This window comes from Sminthopsis crassicaudata, chromosome 1 (assembly GCF_048593235.1).
Source record: "Sminthopsis crassicaudata isolate SCR6 chromosome 1, ASM4859323v1, whole genome shotgun sequence".
NCBI lineage: Eukaryota > Metazoa > Chordata > Mammalia > Dasyuromorphia > Dasyuridae > Sminthopsis > Sminthopsis crassicaudata.
This window is the reverse complement of record NC_133617.1, coordinates 372,394,474-372,416,931: the sequence shown is the minus strand read 5'-3', so window position 1 is coordinate 372,416,931 and position 22,458 is coordinate 372,394,474. Positions and strand designations below refer to the sequence as shown.

Here is a 22,458-nt window from a genome sequence, read left to right as displayed (position 1 = left end):
ATTTATGTTTATTATGTGGCCCAAAACTTTAGTCTTCTTATTCCTCATTCTACTCCATCTTTTAAATCTGGGTTTTTTGGTAGCTATCCCTCTTTGCTGTAATCCTCTTCTCATTTTTGCTTCCTGGTTTCCCTGTATTTCTTCAAGTTTGAACTAAAATTTAATCTTCTACTGGAAGCCTTTCCTAACCTTCCCTCTCATGTTTCCAATACTTCCCCTCTTTGAATTCTTTTTCTTTTTCCCCCATATATAGCATATTGATATTTGTTTATTTATTGTGGGCTCCATTAGATTGTGAGCTCGTTGAGGGGAAGTTCTGTGTTGTCTTTTTAAAAAAAAAATTGGTATTCCTCTTAGTGCTTAAGTACACTGCTTGGCACTTAGTAGGTGAAAACTTATTTATTGACTGACTGAATATACTATTTTAGATATTTGTGTACATATGTAAAATTGTAAAAGAATAATTTCAGAGGGGCAGCTAGATGGTACAGTAGATTCTTATCTACTGTATGGATTATCTTAACTGCAGCATGGATTCTGAAGTCTGGAAGACTTGAGTTCAAATTCAGCTTCAGACACTTATTAACTATGTGACTGTGGGCAAGTCACTTAACCCTAATTGTTTTGCCAAAAATAATAATTATTATTATTGTTGTTTCAGAGAGGGAATAGCTACATGTGAAACAAACTATCTGTCATCAAGGGGATTAAAATGGGGAAAGAAAAGAAATTAACTACAACTTTTATTACCTCTGGACAGTTGGGGAATAAATTATAGTAAATGAATGTAATGCAACATTATTGTATCTTGAGGTTCAAAAAAAGAAATGGTTTCTAATTAACCTGGGTAGTAGGAACTGATACAAAGGGAAGTGAGCAGAGCTAGGAAAATGGTTTATTCAAGAATAGTGACTTAATTTTTAAAAAAAGGAAATGAAAGAGAAAAACATGAGAGCCTTTTAAGCACTCTCATCAGTGAGTGATCAGAATGAATATTCTTGGACATGCCCACCATGTGTATTCATGTTTATAACAGATTTTTTTCCCTTTTAATTAATTGGGAGTAAAAGAGTTAGAAATAGTGATTCAAAAAAAAAAAAAAAGAAAGAAAGAAAAAAGGATGGGGACTGAAATATTTCTTAGCATGTATGGAGGCAAACAAAAGAATGTTCAGAAAAAAGCATGGACAGGAAGGACAGTTTTGAAAGTAAGGGAGAAAATTTATTACATCTTTAAAAAAGATAAGTATGGAGTTTATACTTTTTTGTTCTATTATGTATGTGAAAATGATCCTTTTAAAATAATTTATTTACAATAAAAAAAATAAAATCCCCAGATGTAAAAGAGCATTCTTCTAAGTGGAGAATAGTATAGTATTGTAGAAAGAGCCATTTAGCAAAGAGTCATAAGACCAAGATAATAGTCTAGTGCAACCAAACTAGTTGAGTGGCAAATCACTTTATCTTGTTTGGCCAAAATTTCTATAGCTGCAGAATGAAGAGTCGGTCTTAATGTATGAAGTTCCATTTAGCTCTAATATTTTATCCCTTTTATAGTGGTTGGAATGTAAATGCATGCTTTGTGACAGGATTTAGAAAATAAAATCTCTTGTACAAGGTTGTAAAATGATTCAACTTATTCAACACTAGGTGGTGCTCTTGTAAGGCAAGAAGGCATGTTTTGAGTAATTTTTAAAAAGTTGGATGAAAATGAATAGCAATATGTAATTTATGAAGTAAATTATATACTAAAGTAGAAATATTCGTTATTTCTCCCAAATTCCATCTCCTATCACTCAATAATTTTAGATTTTTAGGTTCCTTAAGATGTCTGTTAGTAGTAGCTGTTAGTAGTTTCTAGTTGTTTTTTACCTAGTATTTTAAAAATATTTTAATATTTTTATTTACATTTAAAATTTAAAAAAATTTTTAAAATAATCTCAGTCTTTTCAAGCTATTCTTATGTATCACAAACAGGGGAAGCTGACATATGAGGCCTCAAACTGCAAGTTTTACCTTTTTAGATGTTTGGAAAAGAATCACAATTTGTGCAATTATATGCATATATTATTGCATATGCATATTCATATATTATTATTTTGTCTACCTAATAAGCTTTCGGTGATGACTACATCATTGACAGCTGCTGATAAATACGTACAGGCTGGAAAAAAATTTATCTAGCATTTTAATGTCTGCTTCATGAAAACCTTACATGACTAAAAAAATTCTAATTCAGTTGGCATATTATTCATTCATTCATGACTTTATTCAACATCGAACTATGATTAAGACTTTTTTGAATTATCTTCCTTTTTTGAAATACTATTGAATGAATAAATGTAAGATTATATTCTCTTTTATTCAGGTAGGAAAGTATTGATAGTACCTCACATTTATATAAATACTTTAATTGCAGTTACAAAATACCATCCATACATTTTCCTATTTAGTTCTCAGAGGGTTCCTGGGAGGTAGATAGCTTAAATACCATGATCTTCATTTTATAGATAAGGAAACTGAGTTTTAGAGGGATTGGTATTCACATACGATCATACAGCTAGAAAATGATTGTCTGGACTGGAACCTAACAAGTTCTCTTGCTTTTAGACTCTGTGACCTTAAGAAGTTACTTTCAAATAGCGTTTTATACTTGGGGCAGATCATTGTATTTTTGGATATTTCTTATTATTAAGAAGTTTTTTCTTTGGATCAGATCTAAATTTGCTTCTTTGTAAGTTGTATCTAGTTCTGTACTTTGGCCAAAAAGAATCCATTCTTTTTTTCTTGTGATAGGAATAGGTATAAGGTATATACCACTGGTATAGGGAGCTCCTCTTTCCAGTTGGTGAATACCTTCTCTGTACCGTAGAGATATAGTGAGTTGTCTGGAGAACTGTGTAGGTTAGAGTCTTGAAAAGGATTGCCCAGCCATTGTATCTAGAAGGATGATTAGGGTGTCCAGGTTTGGATTCCAACTTTTTTTCTGTCCATACATTACACTGCCTCTTCCTTGTGACAGCCCTGAAATCCTGATGATCTTAAGAGCTGGAAGGGACATCAGGAGCCAGCTAAGTGGTACAGTACATAAGGGGGTTTGATTGGAAGTTAGGAAGACCTGAGTTTGAATTCTCCCTAGTATGGTTACTTCACAGTGTGCCCCTAAGCAAGCTACTTTATTTCTTTGTCTCAGTTTCATCTATAACATGAAAAAAATACATCCAGTGTAAAGGCATGTGCTAAAGACTAAATGAAAGAACACATGTAAAGTGCTTTGCAGAAGTGAAAATGCTATGTGAATGTTGTTGTTATTGTTCTAATTATTATTAACTGTGTAGACCAATTCTTACGTTCTCTGGGTGACAAATCATCCCACTAAACATCCTCTTACTGATTTTCATAGGACACAGTCTCTAGGTATTTCACAATTTTACTTTCCTTCTCCTGGATGGTCTTCAGCTTTTCAGTATTACTTTAAAATGTGAGCTCAACCAGGGCTCAAATGCAGAGGGGCTGTTACTTCCTTAATTCTAGATTCAATGCCTTTCAGAGCATCCCTAAGATTGCACTAGCTCTTTTGGTTGCTGTATCATACTGTATTCTAGCCACTTCTCCCTCCAATCTTCACTTGTTGATTTTTCTCGAACATGTATATGATATTACATTTATCTTGATTAAATATCATCTTACTAGATTTGGACCCGTGTTCTAGTCTGTCAAGAGCTTTTGGGATTTTGACTTTTGTTATGTATTCTTTCCCCTAGCTACTTGTTTCTTTGAATGAAAGTGAAAATTAGCTAAGTCCCTGGTAAAAATGCTAAGCCTTATTGGGCTATGCTATGAGCCTAGGATATGTCCTTCCTAAATGACTATTCTCTAGGTCTAGCCATTTAACCCATTTTAATTCTAACTAATTGATCCTGTGGTCTAGCCCACTTCTCTCAATCTCATCCATAAGAATAGAACCAGAGATTTAGACAAATGCTTTGTTACTTTCTGGATAAATTTTGTCTATTTCTCAGAAGTCCTACTCTAAAGGAAAGGAAGTTCTGTTTGTGTTTAGTATTTTGTTCCTATTGGGATAAATATATTTATATACAGATTTTGTATGTTGAAACTATATATAAAATCCTCCCAAATGTTTTTTGGGACAGGCATTACCCTTTTTTAGTTATTTTACTACAGACTTTGCTTGAATTAATGACCAGTAATAAAGTGTCATGATTATTTCACTTGAGAGAGTAAATAGATTGCCTCTTTTGTGATGTTTTCTGAAATTAAAGAGTAAAACCTTTCTTTTATCTCTAATCCCAGTTTTGAAGATTTCTCATGGAATCATATATAAAAATCTGGAGAACTACTCTTTTTTTTTTTTTCCCCCAATATAAATGGCAAATTTGTTAGTTTCTCCTTTTTAATAATATTTAGTGAATGCAAAAAAAAAAATACCTTAGGACACAAAGTTTGTCCAAAAACAAGCTTTCAGTATAAAAGTGCAAATACCTCCTGAGTTATAAATACTATAACTATGTAGTTTGTTTTTTAAAAGGGATAAATATCATTAGCATTAGGTAGAATGAATGGGAAGACTTATAGTTGTAACTGCCTATTTCATCCTCTTTATTAGATTGATATGAGAAGTATCACAACATTTTCTGAAATTTTAAACTTTTACTATCTATATTTCCTCAGATTTTAGCAATTAAATGACAGTTGTCTACATAAAGATACAAATCTTAATATTTTCTAGGTTCTGCTCTGGTGCATTTACACTGCTGCAATTAATTTTATGTGACTTGTTTTTTGAATTTTTTCTTGTGAATGGTTCTTTAAAAAAAAAAAAAGCCAACATTCCACAGCTTAATTATTGAATGGTCTGATTCTTTTCAGTTTAGTGAATGGCTGTTATAATTCTTTCATTACTTTTTTAAGAAGTAAAAGTTGTGTAGTAATTGTTGCTCAGTTGTGCGCATCATTTTGAAATCTTCTTGTATTTGAAAATTTTCTAAAACAGTTGATGTTTTCATTATGATTTACTGTGAACCATTTGAAGTATGTACACTTATTAAATACTTCGTCTTAGATTTCACTGGTGTGAAATGGGTTTACTCCTTCAACTAAAATTCCATTCATCCACTAGTTCTCTTATTAGAGTATCATGAAGTACTATTGAAGTGGGTTATGGTCCCTTTAAGAAACTGCATTTTCTATTGACTGTGATTCCTTTCAGATTCTCAGCCCCTCCTGGCTGAGGCATATCCTCCCCAGACTAGTTGTCTTTCCAGGATGCCAGAGCCTTTGCCTCATTACAAATCCTGGTCAAAATGCATCCCTTTGAATAACAATAGGAGATCCAGGCTCTCCCAGGCCCCACAGAGTCTGAGCCATTTTATTTAGAGTTTAGTTTAGAGCTAAACTAAAATCCTCTCTTTGCAGAGGTTCTAAACATGCCAGCTATACCATGCTTGCTTTGCCAAGGGCCTCTGTCCACTGGAATATTCTTTTCCAGTGCTACCTTCTCTTTACCCTCACCTATTTCCCTAACCAGACTTTATGCCTATCAGGATTTCTAACCTTACTTCCAATCCCCATAATAAACTTCTTTTATCAATCTAGGTTTTTGAGTCTGTAAATTCCTTTAAGAGAACCTCTGTGCAGCCAGAAGGGAGTTCCCCAAAACTCCCTACTTTTGTGCCGAATCCCAAGAGGATGCAGGGGAGCCAAACCTTTCCCTTTGGTTCCCTGAAGCCTGAACCTGCCAGTAGACCTTAACATTTAACTCCCTGACCACCAGAAATCATAATCTCATTTTGGTTCTATAAATCTAGACTTTATCACTATGATTAAAAAACAACAACTGTCTTCTAGTGTTCTAACTTTTAGTGACAATTTCCTTTCAGCTAAGCTGGGCTGATGATTAGAAAATAGACGACTACCTCAGTGATCATGCCTTTTGAAGGCCTTGTTCTTTGCTGAAAAAGCTTTTGAAGACTCAAGGTCCTCTCTATCTCACTAGTGGGTATCAAAGTACAACTGTAGTAATTTGTCTAATACTGTCTGTACATTGAATTGGACATTTCTAATGATAAAAAAATCTTATTCTCATTGTACAACTCCTCTCACTTTTCAACACCTAATTTAAGCTGGTCTACTTCTCTGTTGTTTCAATGCCTAAATATTATTATTTTTCCTTCTCTAACTATACAGAATAAATCTAATTGTACTTTCACATAAAAAATTATTTGAGAATAGCTTTCACATTCCCATTAAGGCTTCTCTTTTCTAAGATAAGAATCTTGTTTTTCACCCATTTTTTATTATGATTGGGCTTTGAGTTCCCATACAATTTTGATTTTTTTTTAACTAGGTGGATACAAACTAGCACCTTAATATTATATTTAAAATGTGTTGCATTCTTTTCCCCAAACCCATCTCTTTTAAGAATTTATTATCTTTTAAAATTTAATTTTTTAAATTTATAGGTAGTTGTTTTCTTTGTTTCGTCTATCCCCATTGGAAAGGGGAAAAAAGAACAAAATCCTTATAAAAAGTGTGGGTAGTCAAGCAGAAATTTTTTTTTCCAAATTGTACATATCTGATAGAAAATGGGACTGCAGAAATGTTAAGCCTTCGAAATATATTGGGGTCCCAGGGCTCACTCTATAGATTGCCAAATATTGTGGTATAAGATGAACCTCCAAATATATTGCTGTTGGGGCCATTGTCTTATGTTTCAGAAGAATTTATAAGTTTAGACCTCCAAATCAAAAGGCAAAGATTTTATTATGATGCTGTTGTCTGGTGGTATAAGTTTCAAAAGGGATTTTAGCTATTAACTAGGGAAAAGACTTGTGCTAATCTCTCTAGGAAACTTGCCATTTACTTAGGAGGTAGGTGAGACTAAGCTCCTAATGAACTAGCCATTGGGATGCTTACTAAGGGAACTAAGATTCTAAAAAACAAAGAAATGGAGTATCTGTACATTCTATTATAGTAGAAAAATAACCTTGAGGATTGGATATAGTAACTGAGCTTGTGATAATTTTGCCTATATAAGGAATTAGCTAGGAATTCAATTTGAGCCCACTTAAGGACAAGATAATCTATATCCCTCCCTGCTTGCCCCAGGGAGTAGCTGTGGGGTTATTCATCCCATCATATCCAAAAGTATATGCCTCATTTTGTGTCATGAATCTATCAACTTTCTGTCAGGATCTAGGTCTAATACTTTATCATAGGTCCCATGGGATGTTTCTCTATTATTGTTAGAGCCATTGTGATCTTTCTAGTCACCCAGATTTACAGTCTTGATGTTATCCTTACATATGCTCATCCTGGATATTCATCTAGTTGCCAATCTCTTCAACTTTCTTGCTTGGACTTTTTCAGTAGTCTCATAATTGGGCGTCTGCCTCAAAGGTTTTTCCTGCTTGAATACATCTTCCACACAATTAACAAAGTGAATATAAATAACAATTGTTTCTATCTTACCCTGTCCATACTTTTTTATCTTAATTAGGCATTTTAAAAATGTTTCTTCTGTGCTATAGATATTATGCTAGGCAATCAGGTTACAAAGAAAGGCAAAAGAAAACCTCCCCTCAAGGATTTCACAATCCAATCCTGTGCTGTTTTTGTCCATGCTTTCCTACAAATCCTACACAGTCTACCCCACCTAGAGGCCTTGCTCTAGGATTTTTTTATGTTTCTTGGATATTGTCTCTCATTTAATACTTGATTGACTTAACATCTTTTGTTTCTTTTCACATATTTTGTTTATAAGAAATTGAGAAAATTTTAAGATATTTAAGTATATGCAGTAACTGTAATTAATTGCTGAATGTTTCTAAGAAGAAGGTTTGTTTTGTTTTGGCTGTTGTTAATTAAAATTTCATTGTTTTTGAATAGCGGAAAGAGTACTCCTGACCAATGACTTTAGAGACCTTCGTTCTGTTTATAATAGATTATTTGGCTTCTCTGACACATTGTTGCTATTTGTTAAAAAAAAAAAAGTAGATAACACTAGTTTTATCAGCATATTAAATTCTTGTCAACATCAAATGAAATAATGGAGATTAAAGTCCTTATTGAAAAATAAGGACTTGATTTACATGCATAAAAACTCCTTAAGTATTTTGTTATCTTAAAGAGATTAATACAGTGAGTTAAGCAAAACTGTAAAATATTGTTTATTCTAATTTTTATGGCACACTTATTTTTATTAGAAGTAAATCTAGACACATTACCACAAATGCTCAGTGATGCTTTGCTTCATATATACTTTGAAGTTAATGTGTTATTTTTCATTTTTCTGTGATTCATTCATCTTTGTGGTTTTGCAAAAAAAAGAAAGAAAGAAAGCTATTTTGGCACCTTAAATCCTTCCGGATTCAGAGAAAAAAAAGACATTTTTTCCTAGTCTTCAGAATTGCTTCATGACCATTGGTAAGCTGTAACCAATTAAAGCATGAGTAGACTCCTTCTGTTTCATAGTTGTAATTCAAATCAATAGTCCTTTTGACTCCAAGGGTCAATAGTGGGACCAAACAATTTGTAAGGATGCCACAGTGTATATTCATTTGAAAACTAAGGTATAGTAAGTACAACAGGGGAAAAGAGAGAGGACAAAGAAGGATAGATTGTATAAAGAGAAAAGAAAAGCAAGGAGAAGAAAGGTACATGTGAAGGGAAGTGGTTGAGGGCCCCAGCAATTACTTTCTGGGACAGTGATTGTTGCCTACAATTGATTTTGTATGTTACTTTAGGGCATTACTTCTTTAAGTTCAAATAGTAGTTTTCTTACCAACCTGAGTGTCTTTTTGATGATCTATTAATTGAGCTGCTGGACAAGTTCATAGAAATAGAAAATAAATTTCATCTCATTTGGGATAGTATTCTGAAATATTTAGTTTGTTGGTTGACTTTATTTTGGTTATAGAAACTAGAATTTTTCAATTGCAGCTCAGTTGACATACCAAGTATGTCACAAGTAAATGTTTCTTTTTGTTTGTTTTTTCATTTTTGGAAAACTGCTTAAAGTCTAACAGTGATAAATTGTTTTTTTTTTAAATTATTATTTTATTATTATTATGATAGCTTTTTATTTACAAAACATATGCATGGATAATTTTTCAACACTGACCCTTGCAAAACCTTCTGCTTCAAATTTTCCCTTCCTTCCTCCCACTCCCTTTCCTAGATGGCAGGTATTCCAGTACCTGTTAAAATATATGTTAAATCCAATATATGTTTACATATCTATATAATTATCTTGTTCTATAAGAAAAATCGTATCTAGAAAGGATAAAAAAAAAACCTGAGAAGGAAAACGAAAATGCAAGCAAACAACAACAGAAAGAATGAAAGTGCTAATTGTGGTCCACATTCAGTTCCCACAGTCCTCTCCCTGGCTGTGTATGGCTCTCTTTATTGATGAACTGGTCTGAATCAATTCATTGTTGAAGAGAGCCACATCCTTCTATCAGAATTGATCATCTTATAGTCTTCTTGTTGCTATGTATAATCTCCTGGTTCTGCTCATTTTACTTAGCATCAGTTCATGTAAATCTCTCCAGGCCTCTCTGTAATCATCCTGTTGGTCATTTCTTACAGAACAATAATACTCCATGATATTCATATGCCATAATTTATTCAGCCATTCTCCAATTGATGGTCATCCATTCAGTTTTCATTTTCTGGCCACTATGAAAAGGGATGCCATGTTTTTGCACATGTGGGTCCCTTTCCCTCCTTTAAGATCTTTTTAGGATATAAGCCCAATAGTAACACTGCTGGGTCAAAGGGTATACACAGTTTGATAACTTTTTGCTAGGTCATTAACAACACAATAATATTCCATCATAATCACAAACTACAATTTTTTAGCCATTCCCCAGTGATGGGAATCCCCTCAATTTCTACTTCTTTGCCTCCATAAAAGAGCAATTATATTTTTGTGTGCGCACGCGCGCACATGCACACACACACACACACAAACATACTTTAAAAAAAAATCTCTGGAAACAGAGCAAGTAGTGGTATTGCTAAGTCAGAGGACATGCACAATTTTATAGCCCTTTGGGTATAGTTCCAAATTGTTCTACAGAATGGTTGAATCAATTCACAACTCCACCAACAATGCATTAATATCTCATTTTTCCACACCTCTTTAATATTTTCTTTTTCTATCCTATTAGTCAGTTTAATAGGCATGAGGTAATACTTTAGAATTTTTTTTTTAATGTGCATTTCTTCAATCAGTAGTGAATTAGAGCATTTTAAGTATGTTTATATCTAGCTTTGATTAATTTATCTGAAAATTTCATGTTTTTTGCTCACTTATCAATTGGGGAATGGCTCTTATTTGTATAAATTTGATTCATTTTTCTGTGTTTGAGAAATGAGACCTTATTAGAAAAACTAGTTTCAGAATTTTTCATTCACAACCTGCTAATTGTATTTTCTTCCATCCTCTTCTGTTACATTTATTCTATTTTTTCTCTCCTTTCAACCTGTCCCTCTTCACAAGTGTTTTGTTTCTGACTGCTCCCTCAGTCTGCCCTGTCACCATTCACCTATTTCTTTCTCCATTTACTTTCTTGTAGGGTAAGATAGATTTCTATATTGAATGTGTATGTTATTTCCTCTTTGAGCCAATTCTAATGAGAATAAGGTTCACTCACTTTCTTTTACCTCTCCTCTTTCATTCCCCCACTGTAAAAACTTATTCTTATCTTGTTGTGAAATATTTACCCCAATTTACCTCTCCCTTCCCCTTTTTCCCAGTACATTCCTCTCTTACCTCCTTAATTTTATTTTTTTAGTATCATTTCTTCATATTCAACTCACACATGTATTCTTTGTCTGCACACACATACACAAATACTTTTATGTTTGCTTTAATAATGAGAAAGTTCTTATGAGTTGCAAGTATCATCTTCCCATGTACCAATGTTACGTTTAACTTTAAGTCCTTATGATTTCACGTTCTTGTTTAACCTTTTTATGCTTCTGTTGATTTTTATATTTGAAAATTAAATTTTCTGGGGAGCTCTGGTCTTTTCATCAAGAACGTTTTGAAGTCTTCTGTTTCATTGAATGTTACTCCCCCCCTCCCCCTGAAGAATTATATTTAGTTTTGCTGAATGAGTGATTCTTGATTGTAATCCTAACTCATTTTTCCTTTTGAATACCATATTCCTCTCATCTTTAAATGTAGAAACTATTAAATCTTGTGCTATCTTGACTGTGGCTCCATAGTACTTGAATTGTTTCTTTCTGGCTTCTTGTAATTTTGTCTCCTTGACCTGGAAGCTCTAGAATCTTTTTCAGGAGGTGATTGGTAGATTCTTTAAATTTCTATTTTACTCAATTTTCTTAGATAATTTTTTGAAAGACAATGTCTTGAGTGCTCTCTCTCTCTCTCTCTCTCTCTCTCTCTCTCTCTCTCTCTCTCTCTCTCACACACACACACACACACACACACACACACACACGCGCGATGGCTTTCAGGTAATCTAATGATTTTTAAATTATTTCTCCTAAAAGTAATTTTTAAGTTACTTATTTTTCCAATGAGATATTTCATGTTGCCTTCTATTCTCCTCCATTCTTTTGATTCTGTTGAACTGTTTCTTGATTTCTTATAAAGTGAATAGCTCAACTCCAATTTTTAAAGTATTTTTTTTTTAGTAAGCTTTTGTACCTTCTTTTCCCATTTGTCCAATTCTGTGTTTTAGTAAGCTTTTTTCTGCAGTGAATTTCTATATCTCTTTTTCCATTTGACAACTTTTGCTTTTTAAGGCATTCTTCTCTTCATTGGCCTTTTTTCTTCCTTTACAATTTGGCCTAGTCTGTTTTTGTTTTTGTTTGTTTTTTTTTAAATTTAATTATAGTTTTTATTTACCAGATATATGCATGGGTTATTTTACAGCATTGACAATTGCCAAACCTTTTGTTCAAATTTTTCCTCTCCTTCCCCCCCCCCCATGGCAGATTGACCAATACATATTAAATATATTTAAGTATAAATTAAGTACAATATATGTATACTTGTCCAAACAGTTGTTTGAATAAGACTTTGAGATAGTATACAATTAGCCTGTTAAAGAAATAAAAAATGCAAGTAGACAAAAATAGAGGGATTGGGAATTCTATGTAGTGTTTCATAGTCATCTCCCAGAATTCTTTCACTGGGTTTAGCTGGTTCAGTTCATTACTGCTCTATTGGAACTGATTTGGTTCATCTTATTGTTGAAGATGGCCACATCCAACAGAATTGATCTTCATATAATATTGTTGTTGAAGTATATAATGATCTCTTGGTCCTGCTCATTTCACTCAGCATCAGTTCATGTAAATCTCTTCAGGCCTTTCTGAAATCATCCTGTTGGTCATTTCCTACAGAATAATAATATTCCATAATATTCATATGCCACAATTTATTCAGCCATTCTCCAATTGATGGGCATCCACATAGTTTCCAGTTTCTGGCCACTACAAAGAGGGCTGCCACAAACATTGTTGCACATACAGATCCCTTTCCCTTCTTTAAGATCTCTTTGGGATACAAGCCCAGTAGTAACACTGCTGAGTCAAAGGGTATGCACAGTTTGATACTAGTCTGTTTTTTAAGAGGTTATTTTTCAGTCAGAATTTTTTTCTGTGGTTTGCTCATTTTCCTTGACTTTTCCTTGAGTTTTAACTCTTTGTTAAAGTAAGACTTTGCTTTCAGGGCAGAGGGTTTACTGACCCAAGCTTCAAGATTTTAATGCAATTGTTTTCAGAGATTCTTCTAGGGACTTGTGTGTTTTCAGTTCTTTCTAGGTGATATGATCTAAGGAGAGGTGTGTTTACCTGTGTTTTGGTCTATTTTTTTACCCTGGAACTGCGAGGAGGAATCCTGCTCCAATGTGGCCGCAAAGTTTAGTATACAACTGTTCCCTCACCCAGGGAATGCAGTCTTGGACTGCTACTGAGATCTGTGTGTGGGCAAAGCATTGTAGTCCTGACTCAGTGCTAGGAAAGAAACCTTTGTAACATTCTTCTGAGCAATTTGACTGCCTTCTCTGAGTAGAGAGTGCCAGAAACAGCTGCTACTACTGCTGATTCAGTGGTTCTCCAAGGCCTGCTTCGGATTTGATGAGGCTATTATGGCATAACTTATGCTTGACTATGTTCCGTTCTTACCCAGGTGTGATAGATTTTTCCTGCTGACCTTCTAAGTTGTTTTGGTTTACAAAATTGTTTCTCTCCATCTTTTTTGTGGGTTTTGCTGCTTTAGAATTTGTTTAGAAGTAATTAGTTTAAAAGTATTTGGTGGAATTTGGGGGAGACCTCAATTGAGTTCCTGCATTAACTTTACTATCTTGGCTCTGCCTCTAGTCTTTTTGATTAATTCAGCAAAGGATCATAATGAGGAGACTTAGGGGAATGATTCTCTAGATCAGGTTTCTTAAACTTTTTCCATTTATAACTACTTTACACCTAAGAAATTTTTTCATTACCATGGCCATGTAGGTATATAAAATAGGTTTATATATATCAAACATTTACAAATAACAAAGCATAATTTTGTGACTTCTTCCCACATTTTTTTTTGCATTTTAAAATATTTGTATTTCAGGGAACGATAGTTTGAAGATCTGGTCATGCAAAAAACGGTTTTCAGGTCAATTTTGGTGATAGTTTGCTGGCCTCTGCTTTCTGGTATGACTTTTCAAAACTATGTTTCATATCTATTTGGAGTTTCTTCTGGTATATGATATTTGAATACAAATATAATTCAAGTTAAATGGTTGCACCAGTGGAAGCATGGTGATGGTTGGAAGTGAGGTGAATAGGAGAAGCAAGAATGGCTTTTAAACTATATTCTTATCCAGAAAGAAATAAGGGTCAAAGGAGTCAAATGAATAAGTAATTGAGACAAACTAACAGTTTAAATAAACTCAAGCAACCTGGGATAGTGCAAATAAAAGAGTATATTAGTATAAGTGCTTCACAGAGGCCCCCCCCCCAAAAAAAAGGACTAGGATCAAATTAGTGTTAACAAAATTAATCACAAGGATTAATTATCATAGTGCCTGGAACATATATGTAGATGCTTAAAAATACTTGTTGAATTGTCTTAAAGGAACAATAGGAATAAATCAGTGCAAAAGAAATATACAGACAAATGCAAACTTAACAGTTATATTTTATGTGTGATTAAACTCCCCAGGAAAACATTGCTTTTGAATAAGAAGACAAATCAAACAATTTGGTGAATAAAGAATCACTGAAAAAATAAGGGTAGGAACAGTAGGGAAATAAGAGACTGGAATAACAATTTAAAAAAATATATAAATTCTAAAACAGCAGATTTGTAAACTATCAGAAAAGGCAAATTTAAGATTTCCATTGTTAAAGGAGACAAACAAGATAACTATATTATGCTTAAAGATTAACATAGCCCATGAAATAATATCATTATTTGATATCTGTTCAGTAAATGGCATAGCATCTAAATTCATAAAGGCAAAGCTAGCTGAAATACACAGTGACAGATAATACCATAATTGACTATGATATTGTTTTCAGAGCATAAATCTAAAAACAAAAAGGAAAACATAGAAATAAACAGATTTGAAAGACAATGTATGTTTTGAATGGGCACATAAAAGAACATATACATATTTCTCCGCAACATCACATATCCTTTTTTTTTTTTTAAGAGCTTTTTACTTTCAAAACATGCATTGTTTTCAACATTTACCTGTGTAAAACTTTGTGTTTCAATTTTTTTTCCTCCCTTTCTTCCTCCCTACCCCCTTTCCTAAATGGCAAGTAATCTAATATATCTTAAACACGTGCAGTTCTTCTATACATATTTCCACAATTATCATGCTGCACAAGAAATATCAGATCAAAAAGAAAAAAAATGAGAAAACAAAATGCAAGCAAATGGTAACAAAAAGTGAAAATATATGTTGTGATCCATACTCAGTCCCTACAGTCCTTTCTTGGGGTACAGATGGCTCTCTCCGTCACAAGACAATTGGAAATGGTCTGAATTACCTTATTGTTGAAAAGATCCTTGTCCATCAGAATTGATTATCATATAATCTTATTTTTGCTGTGTACAATGTTCTACTCACTTCACTTAGCATCAATTTATGTCTCTCAAGGCCTCTCTGAAATCATCCTGCTGATTGTTTCTTAGAGAACAATAATATTCCATAACACTCATATACCATAACTTTTTCAGCCATTCTCTAACTGATGGGGAGCCACTCAGTTTCTACTCTCTTGCTTCTACAAAAAGGATTACTATAAACATTTATGAACATGTGGGTCCTTTTCTCTTTTTTATGATCTCTTTGGAGTTCAAGCCCAGGAGAAACACTGCACAGTTTGATAGCCTTTTGGCCATCTTTCTAACTTGTTCTCCAGAATGGTTAGATCAGTTCACAACTCCACCAACAATGTATTAGTGTCCCTGTTTTCCCACATCCTCTCCAACATCCATCATTTTCTTTTCCTGTCATCTTAGCCTATCTGAGAGCTGTCTAATGGTACCTCAAAGTTTTCTTAATTTGGATTTCTCTGACCAATAGTGATCTAGAATATTTTTTCATATGACCTGAAATGGTTTTGATTTCTTTATCTGAAAATTGTCTGTTCATATTCCTTGATCATTTATCAATTGAAGAATGGCTTTTTTCTTAGAAATTCAAGTCAGCTCTCTATATATTTTGGAAATGAAGTCTTTATTAGAACCTTTTGATGTAAATTTTTTTTTTCCAGTTTATTGCTTCCCTTGTCTTCTCTGCATTAGTTTTGTTTGTATAAAACCTTTTTAACTTAATATACTCAAAATTATCCATTTTGCATTCTATAATGTACAATTCTGTAATGTTCTTATTTGGCCACAAATTCCTTCTTTCTCCACAGATCTGAGAGGTAGACTAACCTTTGTTCTAATTTGCCTGTAATGTCACTTTTATGTCTAAATTATGAACCCATTTTGACTTTATCTTGGTATAAGATGTTAGGTGTAGGTAAATGCCTATTTTCTGCCATACTAATTTCTAATTTTTCCAGCAATTTTTGTCAAATAGCGATTTCTTATTCTAGAAGTTGGGGTCTGGGGTTTATCAAACATTAGATCGACTGTTGTGCCTTATCTATTCCACTGATCGACTACTCTATTTCTTACCCAGTACCAAATGATTTTGATGACTGCTGCTTTGTTTTAGATATGGTACAGCTACACTACCTTCATTTCCATTTTTTTCTTTAATTCCTTTGAATTTCTTGACCTTTTGTTCTTCCAGATGAACTTTGTTGTTATTTTTTTAGCTCTGTAAAATAATTTCTTGGGAGTTTGATTAGCATGGCACTGAATAAGTGGATTAATTTAGATAGAATTGTTATTTCTTTATATTAGCTTGACCTACCCATGAGCACTTGGTATTCTATCAATTTATTAGATCTGACTTTATTTGTGTGGAAAATGTTTTGTAATTATTTTCATATATTTCTTGACTTTGTCTTGGCAGGTAAACTTCTAAATATTTTATATTATCTACAGTTATTTTAAATAGAATTTCTCTTTGTATTTCTTGCTGCTAGACTTTTTTGGTAATATATAGAAAATGCAAATGACTTATATGAATTTATTTGTATCCTGCAACTTTGCTAAATTTGTGAATTATTTCTAGTAGTTTTTTAATTGATTCTCTAGGATTCTCTGCATATTATCATGCCATTTGCATAGAGTGATAATTTGGTTTCCTCATTATTGACTCCAATTTCTTTAATTTCTTTTTCTTCTTTTAATGCTAAAATTAACATTTTTAATACAATGTTAAGTAATAATGGTGCTGGGGGAAACCTTGTTTATCTCTCATTTTATTGTGAATTGTTCTAGTTTATCCCCATTATATATGATACATGCTGATGGTTTTAAATAGACACTACTGATCATTTGAAGTGCATTTATTCCTATACTCTCTAGTGTTTTTAATAGGAATGGATGTTGGATTTTGTCAAATACTTTCTTTGCATTTATTGAGATAATCATGATTTCTGTTAGTTTGGTTATTGATATAATCAATTATTCCAATAGTTTTCCTAATATTGAACTAGTCCTGCATTCCTAGTGTAAATCCTACTTGGTCATGGTGTATTATCCTGGAGGTAACTTAACTCTTTATTAATATTTTATTTAAGATTTTGGGCATCAATATTCATTAAGGAAATTGGTCTATAATTTTCTTTGTCTATTTTGACCCTTCCTGATTTTGGTATCATCACCATATCTGTGTCATAAAAGGAATTTTGTAGGACTCCTTTTTCTGTTTTTCCAAATAGTTTACATAGTATTGGAATTAATTATTCTTTAAATGTTTGGTAAAATTCACATTTACATAATCCTTTTACAAAAATAGACTATAGAAAAATGATAAATTATTTTTAAAGAACAGAAAAATTGAGCTCTGTAGGTCAGATTCAAAATTCTCAAATGGATTTGTAGTCCCATCAATTTGGAAGTTCCCTTCAGTGATAGAAATCACAACCACATCTGTGCCTTTCTGTTCACTGAGACTCTTGTTCCCATGCTCAAAAATATTTGCCTCAGGTTTAGTCAACAAACTGAAAGCTTTTTTTTTTTCTTTTTCCATATATTGATAGCATTCTTTCATCTTTATCATCTGACATATCCATCTTCTCTTTCTGTCATCCAATCTTTTTTCCTATTGTTCTTTGAGATATTACTTGGTTTTTATAGCCTATTCAAATCACCATGTGCCTCTCCATTGTCCTGCATGTGATATTCATCTTAAGATTTTTAGACATAGTACTGTTCACTGACTTGCTGCCATATAGCAACACCAGTAAAATGTGAAGTTTTAAAAGAATGGTCTTGAAAAAAGAGTGTTTCAATACATAGGAAACAATCCCTTCTTCCTTTTCAACTCTGGGCTTAATTCATTGTTTATTTGTAGTCTATGTCAGGGATATGTGTGTGTGTATTTTCTTTTTCTGGAAAAAATTTAACTCGAGATATGAAAATTCAAATATATATTCCATATAATCTGCAAATATATATTCCATATAATCCTTGTTTTCAGGAACTATATTTTCCATTTCTCCCCATTTTTCACATTTCCCCTCTTTTGCATTGAAGTCACCAAGTATCAGAGTATATGTTGATTAGAGTACATATGATTTGATATGGAAAGACTTAACCATATTTTTCACACATTATTTTAACCATTTCAGTTCTCAGCAAATGATACTGATGCATAAGTTTCAGTTATTTTTATAATGGTCTTTTTGTAAATACTTGAGCAGACCATGCACAATAAAATAAACTAATTTATTCAGTAGTAGAGATTTTAAAATGTTATCTCTAACAGTCATTCAGCAATATTCATTAAACACCTACTGTCTATCAGATACTGTTATTGGTTACTGAGGATAAAAAGAAAAAAAAATATTCAAGTGAAAAGTTTATAATTTAATAGAGTAGAGAGAGTACTGTATACTGTATAGATATTAAGAGAGTAAATAAATAAATGCATAATAGTAAAGGAGAACACTAGGAATTAGGAAGATCACAGAAGGCTTCATGAAGATATATATTAAAAGAAAGAGAGGAGTAGCAGAGGTAACAAGGAAACACATTGTATCATATGGGATGGCCAGTGGAAATGAGATAAAGCCAGTTTGACTGGATTACAGAGTGTGGGAAGGATAGCAGTGTTAAATAAGCATAAAAGATTAAAAATTAAGAGTTAGGAACCAAGTTGTGAAAAGCTTAAAGCTAAACACAGGAGTTAATCTTAGACATAACAAACAGAAAGTCATTGAAGTTGATTGAGGGTAGGAAGATGATATATTCATATCTTCACTTAAGAAGAATTACTTTGGCATCATTGTGTAGTATGGGTTGAAATGATGAGGAATTTAAGCCAGAGAGATCACTTAAGAAGCTATTGCAGATATCCTGAGAGGTGATGAGGGCCTGATCTAAGGTGATTACTGCCTGGGTTGAGAGAAGATGTTGGATGTATATTTTGGAGTGATTGGATATGTAAGCGGGAATGAGGAGTTGGGGACAATGCCAAAAATATAAATCTCATCACCTGAAAGAATGATGTCTTTGACAGAAAAAGGGAAATTTGGAAAAGAGGAAGGTTTAAAGATAAAAATGAATTTAGTTTGGTACATTTTGAGTTGTAGATATCTCTGGTACATTCAGTTTTCCGTTTCCAATAAATAGACCATTGACAATGTGAGACTGGAAAGCAGGAAGAGTCTAGGGATGCATAAATATATTTGTGAATCATTTACATAGAGATGATAGTTAAAATCACCTGATCATAACTGCAGATGGACAAAGTATGGGGGGAAATTATAATATTTATACTCGGACTTTTAAAACAGCACAAGCATGGAAAGGACCTTGTAAAATGTGATTAAATAGAATTTATCTAAACCCTGAAAGCTAGCTTATCTTTATACCATTTGCTTTTTTTCATAATAAATTTGGGATAAAACAAGCTTGTCAAGTAACAGTGAGGAGAGGTAATAACTTTGGTTTGCCTCAGATTTATTAGGAAAGCACATAGACTATTTCTATTACAAATATTGCTTGCTTTGGGATTTAGGTATATAACAATTTATATTCAAAGACTCAAATAAATATTATTTTAAAACTTTTTTGGAAATGGAGAAGAAAATAGGAGAATAAACTGTTTATGGATAGAATTTGTCAATATAGGAGAGATTGGTATTGAATTGTTATAGAATCAGAAACCAGATAAGGAAACTCCGACTATTAGTGCAAGTTGGCGCCTTCTCTGAAACTTAGAATTTTAAGGAATTGCTAAAAGTATTGAAAGGACAAGTGATCTCTGTTAGGTCATACAGCTAGCATATGTCAGATGTGAGGTTTAAGCCTTGGTCTTTGAAAACAAAGTGTGGTTTTTTAAAACTTTCTTCCATCCACCATACCACACTGATAAAATAAAAATGACCATGATACAAAATTTGAATTATGGCAATTCACAGATTTAGAGCTGGAAGGGAATTTGGGCATCAAATCCAATCCTTCCATTTTGTAGATGAAGGAACTTTAGCACAGGAAATAAAAATTATTTTTCTCAAGGTTATGTGGGTAATAAGAGCTGAGATTTAAACCCAGGTCTTCTTACTCCAACTTAATTTTTTTTTTTTAAGTATATGACAGAAAGATTAAATGGAGCAAGAAAAAAAAATGCTGCAATTCAGTATCTCAGGGTTTAATCAGTCTAATTGAGGAAAGAACTCTATTTCACAGACTTTTGGTTTGGCAGAAAATAGGTTTAAATTAGTATGTTGCATTGTATAACATAAGTTCCATATGGATACATGCCTTAACAATTAGAAGAGAATAAAAGAAGAGTCTTTCATAATTATGGCTAGTGGGAAAATGTTTTGTGAAACAAGGAAGAAAAGTGACAGTGTGTATGTCATCATCATCATGATTGTTCTGAGTATAGGATTTGTAGGTAGAGAATTTTGGCTTAAATCTGTTTTCATCATTGACAAAATTTGATATCTAACATTTTTAGGGAATTAATATAGAAGACTAAGAGCCTTTCTCCAAAATGTAAGATATAAATAATTTTCAAAAAGAAACATAAACTATCAATACATATATGAAAAATTGTGCTAAATCTCTCATATTAAGAGAAATGCTACTTTAAAAACTCTTAACATTTCATCTCACATGTAACAAGTTGCGAAAAATTGATAAAAAATGAAAAATAGTGTTCAGAGGATTATAAGAAAACAGATATAGTAGTGAAGCTATGAATTGGCCAGTCAGTAAGTAATTACATATATTATATGTTAAGGAACTGTTATGTGCCAGGCACTGCTTTAATTATGAGATTACAAAAAAGAAGAAAAAGACAGCCTCTACACTCAAAGAGCTCCAACTAGTCTGGAATAAATTTAGAATTATGTAAGCAATATCACTAAACTGTTGACCCAGAGATCCAGCTATTGGGTGTATATCTTAAATAGTTCAAAGAAAGGAAAAAGAGGTGCCATATGTACTCAAATTTTCATAGTAAAACATTTTGTGGCAGTAAACTGGAAACAAATTGGGTACTCATTATTTGAGGGAATAGCTGAACAAGTTGTGGTATGTAAATGTCTTAGAATATTGATGTGGTTTAATATACGATAAGCTGGTAGACTATAGTGAAAGGAACCTGAACAACATTATACACAATGATTACAATAATGTAAATGAAAGAAATATAAAATGAAGCTGATTGTTGAGTAATTTTAATAACCACTTTGGACTTGGAAGAAGAGATAACAAAATATACCTCTCTGCTTTTAGTAGCAATTGTCTTTCTGGGAATAGAATCTTCAGGATGTGATCATCTGGAGTCTTTTTTTTTTTTTTTTTTCCCTTCTTTCTTTTTCTTACTAGTTAGAGTTTATTGGGAGGGGGGCAGCTTGTGTATATGTTGAAATGACTATGACATAAAAATAAATCATCAATAAAATTTATTATTAAAAAAATAGAGAATGGTAGCTCTACTCCATTTCCTGCCCCTGGTACTTTATATTGGTTTCTTCCTATTTTCATCTGTTAGTTTCCTTGGCTTCCTTCAAGATTCAGCTCAATTTCTACTTTCTGCAAGAAGTCTTTCCTATTCTCTATTGTTTGTGCTGTTTCCTCTCAAAGATTAACCTTCTAGTTACCTAGTGAATGAGTGACTCTGTGTGTGTGTGCATGCCTGCATGTGTGTATATTTCTAGTTATTTACATGTCATCTCTCTTTGCCTTTTCTTCCCCCAAATTCTTTTCTTTCTCTTCTTCTTCCCCCTCCTTCCTTTTCTGTTTTTCTAATAAAGGTCAGTTAACTTTTATCTGATTAGAGATATACAAACTAGTTAACAAACTAATAGCAATATGGTCTTACTGATAGCAGAGACCTTTCTACTTACTATAAAACCACAGTTATTTATATGAAAATATCAAAGTACCCTTGCACATAGTGATTATTTAATCAATCTTTATAATTGATGAATAGTGGCTTTAAGTAAAACACTAAGCATACTTTTTGCTGTGGGTATTATGTTTTCCTGTTTCAGTTCCAATTCCATACAGTAAATAATTTTGAAATATTTATATTCCAGTAAAATGATAAACTTCTAAAAAATTAAGTATTAAGAAAAGCCCATCAAATATTTTGTATACCTATTATGCTCCAACAAATCACTTTTCTTTTATATCCTTCCCAGTGCTGAACTGAAGCTTTTGGAGGAAGCCACGGTCTCAGTCTGCAAGTCTTTAGGTAAGAGAATTAATATTGGTTAAATGAGCAGGTCTTATTTCAACTTTTAAATACATACATACAGTATGCATACAGGATTCCTCAGATGTGGATTATGTACCCATTCATAAAAT

The 22,458-nt window shown here is 32.7% G+C and overlaps 1 protein-coding gene across 3 annotated transcripts in view; it reads left to right on the top strand.

The window, feature by feature from the left end:
• Positions 1–22,458, top strand: part of DYM (dymeclin) — a 540,520-nt gene that overhangs the window by 36,691 nt on the left and 481,371 nt on the right. For all 3 annotated transcript variants that reach the window (XM_074279349.1, XM_074279350.1, XM_074279351.1), the window contains one exon: positions 22,293–22,345. In XM_074279349.1, the coding sequence (XP_074135450.1) occupies positions 22,293–22,345 (53 nt within the window). The remainder of the gene's footprint in view (positions 1–22,292; positions 22,346–22,458) is intronic.